Genomic DNA, 4,553 nt, shown 5'->3' on the forward strand with positions numbered 1-4,553 from the left:
TGTGTACTGAAAGCTTAAGTCAAGTCCTAACTTTGGTCAACTACTACTTAGATTAGACAACACACTGCAGCCAGCAGCAGGATCCTTAGTCTAATGTGTGCTCTGAAAACACTGCAGCACAAGCCACCCAAGTCAGATAAGCTAGTTTCACTCCTAGGAACAAACACTGCAGATTTATCCCCTTCCTTCCAGAAACAATGTTTTAAGGAAGTTTAAATATCTGCCACTGATGTTATTAACTGAGAGGTGAAAATATAAAAGCATGTTTTAAGATGTTTTGCACCACATCCTTAGATGTAACTGTAAACGAACAAGAACACCATGGCTCCAATCAAAGTTATTTAAATTTGAATGCAGAGAATACTTTATTAACTGATTACAGTTTTGATGACCAATTTTAAACCATAAGTAGTGTGGGAAACATAGTGGGGGACATTAAGGCTGAGCCATATATATATAGACAAATCTGGATACTGATATTCTGTACATTTAACCTCTGCTTTTTCTTTATACATCTTTTATTCAGTGTCTGCAATTAATCAAAGAGTAATAAACAAAAAAAAAAATCAACAAACCTGGCCACTAATTTAGTCTCATACCTGGAATGAATTTTTGCATGGGTTTTTGAATGCAGTGTAAATTTCAGTGGAGATGAAACAGATTTTTTTTAACCATATTCCCAATTAAGTGTTTAAGTATAACTGGAGTTTGTTGCTATTACAGATTTGTGCAATTATTTTTCTCTTTGAAAAACTAGCAGTAGTTCTCTCATGTAGAGGTTAAATCTATTTAAGATAGTATTAAACTTACCTAACAGACTGGGAAATCAATATAAATTAAGTGCCTGTGGTGTGTATCAGTTTTCTTGCTCTAAGCAACCCCTATCACTTAAGTGGACATACTTGCAATTTTACAGAATTACACTGACTTTTCAACAAAACCCAGAAAAAAAAAATTAATGTACTGGTTTTGCACTGTGAGCAGTGCTTCTACACAATGTGATACCGTTTTCCATCTGTACAGCTCCCTTTTGTAAAGTTGGGCAACACATATAAAAGAAAGACAGACATCAATGGTTTGTGTTCTGAAAGATATTTCAGTTCTTTAGTTCCAGTCACTGAAGGAAGAGGCAGAGGCAAATTTGAACTATCCCAGAAAACTGAACAATTGGTTTTATTTGGTGTCTTCAAGATGCTTCACCTTCTGTGGGAGATGTAGATGATGTAGGAGAGACCATTTCAGGTTTTCGTGAAATTCTGTCCAATTCTGCCTGAACATCTGTTAAAACTGGCTTCTGACCTACAAAATAAATCATTCAGTGTATCATTCAGTCATGTTTATGAAAAGCCTGTGGTATCTTCGATTCTCAAATCAGACAAATTGTTACTGCATGCTTTAGGTGCACAACTAAGGCATAAGGCCAAAACCCAAAAGAAACAGAAAGGAAACAGTAGAGAGAAAGTCATATCCTTTCATATTTCTGAAGAGTTAAAAGTATAAAATAATAAATACTGTTAAGACTAGCAGTTATGACTGCTTCTACACAATTTTCTGTATAATTTGAATTTGAAATAATGCTGAATGTAAAAATCAGTGGTTTCACCAAGCCCAGCAAAGCCAGTTTTGTGTACTTGATCAGCATAAACCTGACACCACTGCTCATGCATTCACACATACCTGCAGATGGTAAATCCCTTTCTCTCCTCACCCACTTATCTCCTCCCTAACTTGAACTGGCATAAACATTTCTGCAGCCACACTCTAACCTAATTTAAGCTCAAAACACACCATTTTCCCCCACCTTTTTAATTCCTACTCTTCAGTCTAGGTTTCTATCCCACTATGTTCTATAGCAAGAATGGAAGAGCCAACATGGGAAAAGGCAGTGCAGGATTAGGACTCCAACACTGACAAGAGTGCACAGCATCTGTAAAAGAATGTGCTACAACTGCACATGTGTCAGAAGGCTCCCAGCATCCTTTCTGAAGATGCAAATTAACAGGATCTATCCATAAAGGTGATTTTGGCCAGAGGAACTTTGCTGCTCTTCAAATCATTTAACAAAAGATGACACTTTAGTAGAATCAAAGCAGCTAACATTTCAACTACTAAGCAGAGGAATTTCCCAAAGCTGCTGATGAAAAATTAATTCTCAAATCCCAAACTACTGTCTTAACAGACAGTTTTCAGATTTGAAGAGTGAGTGACACAGATATCACTAAATACAGACAGCAAACACTGAGGAAGGTGAAGAGGCCACATCTAAGCCAAATTTGTTCGTATTTATGGTAATTCCTTGAAAACATAGTCCTTTCTGATGTTAAACTGGCTATAACCCTAACCCTTCATTTGTTGCATAGTAGGAAATATCTAAGAACTGTTTTGCTCCTCAATAATTAAATTCTGTCCTTGAAGTTTCTACCATAGCCCCAGACAGAACACTTTTCTGGAGTGCTGCCTCTGTTTGCTTGGCATCATCCAAACCTGCTGCCAGCCACTCCCCACAGGATTTTTCAGTGGGTGCTCTCTGTGCCTCATATTGCGTCAGCTGCATTTGTTTGAACAATCTCCATATGCTGTTCAAACTGGCACTGCTGACTTTGCCTACAGCACATTAGGAAGCACTCAAACTTTGCTTAGCCCACTGAGTTTTGCACTTAGAGAAGGGAAATGTGCACAGGCGAAAAAAAATTCAGGGTTAATCTACACAAAATGTTAGTGGGAAGTGTGAAGCACCAATGAAAGACCAGCATTCTCCCCTAAGTAGAGCATTATTAACCTCTGGGGAAGCAGGGAGGGAAGGTGTCTGTGTACACATGATCTTAAGTAATACAGAAACATTTTAAATAGGAATAGCAAGAAATGCCAGTATAGTCCTGCATCTAGCTTTAGCACAGTCACTATTAAACTTTCTAGATTAATAGTAATTATTAATTGCCTCATATATAAACAGCTGTCAAAAGAAAACACATAAGTATTTTTACAGGCTGCCACCAAACTCCAAGTGCTCATCACATCAGAGCTAGAACTCTAGTGAAAGAAAATTTAAAGCTATTTTAATACTGACAGTATCGTCAAAAAGAATCAGCTTGAAATATGGTCCTAATCTATTTAATTAAGACTAGAAGAGGCTTATGGCATAAGCCATTTCATTGGAATGGTGGAAACAAAGGGAAAAAATGAGGAACTCATGTAGACACGATTCATGCTAAAACTACATGAAGATTTTTTCTTTGCTCCTCTAAAAGCCACAAAAAGGCAATACTAAAGTGCTGTGAAAACAAAAGCAAAAAGCCATATAGAATATAAAACCATATATATATAACATTCTGTTAAATATAGTAGTATTCATACTTTTGATAAACTATACTAACAGGAACAATCCATCTCTCAATTTAGATTGAGTCGATCTTTAACGTCATTAATCATACCTGACTTTTTTGCTGATGGTGGTAAGTTGCTGCCAGCACCTCCAGTGCCACCTCCCCCTGGACTGCCACCAACACCACCAGGGCCACCAGGAGAACCAGTTTTCTTGCTCAGGAGACTATTGAAGAAGTTAGCCAGGACTCCTTCAGATGTAGCTCCAGCTACAAGGGGAAGAAGGAAAGAAAAACCACAATACAAAACCAACACAGATTTTCTAAGTAAATACTTATTTAGTGTGTTAAGAAATCTAAATAAGCACATTAAAGCAAGCAGGCAAAGCAATTATTTTGCTTCTCCAGCTGCATTTGTGCCCTCACAAGAAAAGAGGTACCTTTCATATTGGGATCAATCTTTTTTGACCCAGTGGGGATTGGTGTAACACTGGCAACATTCGATGTTACAGATCTATTTGGTGTCCTAGGAGATCCACCAGGAACTCTTGGTGAGGCATCCTATTAAAAAAAAACAAACCAAAAAACAACTGAACAACAATCCTGAAGTGTAAGAATAGATTAAATGAAGCATTTTGTTATTTCTCACACCTCCTAAGCTTTTGTATTTTAAATGTAGTATCTCATGCAATTGAAACAACACAGGATTCAATTTTGCTGATTGTGTACAAGTTTTTTCACACTTGTAGAACATTGTTAAAACTATTAATTTTGGTGTAACTAAAGCACAAGAGAAGATTTTAATTTTATCCCCATGAGAAACCTGAAAATCCATGTGCCTCTGGCCATAAATGCATTCTAACATACGAAAAGGAAAGCCAGGACCTTCAGCCCTTGCTGTCAATACAAGTTGTTGTGACTCACTGTGGAGTGTCATAATTTGAGAGCACTATGAGTATTTAAATACTATGTAGTTAAAAACAGTTAGATCAAACAGTATTTGACAGCGCAGATAAAAGCAACCCTCTAAATATACAAAAGTTAATGATTTTCATGTGATGATATTTAAAATTTTTGTTACTAACCACTGGCCTTCCTGCAGCAGTAGGTGGTTGTTTAGCCAACTGTGACTGCAAAAAAATAAACATACACATGAAGTCTTAGATATTACAGTGACTAAGAATGCAACCCCAAATTTGTATTGGGAATGAAAAACCCCAAATTTGTATTGGG

The 4,553-nt window shown here is 36.9% G+C and overlaps 1 protein-coding gene across 1 annotated transcript in view; it reads right to left on the bottom strand.

Annotated features, from left to right (window-relative positions):
• Nucleotides 1-337: 337 nt before the first annotated feature.
• The window catches only part of DYNC1LI1 (dynein cytoplasmic 1 light intermediate chain 1), a 25,571-nt gene continuing 21,355 nt past the window's right edge, over nucleotides 338-4,553 (bottom strand). The window contains exons 9-12 of the mRNA XM_014307976.2: nucleotides 4,406-4,450; nucleotides 3,761-3,881; nucleotides 3,432-3,590; nucleotides 338-1,299 (exon numbers count right to left, since the gene is read on the bottom strand). Coding sequence (XP_014163451.1) covers nucleotides 1,187-1,299; nucleotides 3,432-3,590; nucleotides 3,761-3,881; nucleotides 4,406-4,450 — 438 coding nt within the window. The 3' untranslated portion in view covers nucleotides 338-1,186. The remainder of the gene's footprint in view (nucleotides 1,300-3,431; nucleotides 3,591-3,760; nucleotides 3,882-4,405; nucleotides 4,451-4,553) is intronic.

The sequence above is a fragment of the Geospiza fortis genome, unplaced genomic scaffold (assembly GCF_000277835.1).
Source record: "Geospiza fortis unplaced genomic scaffold, GeoFor_1.0 scaffold231, whole genome shotgun sequence".
NCBI lineage: Eukaryota > Metazoa > Chordata > Aves > Passeriformes > Thraupidae > Geospiza > Geospiza fortis.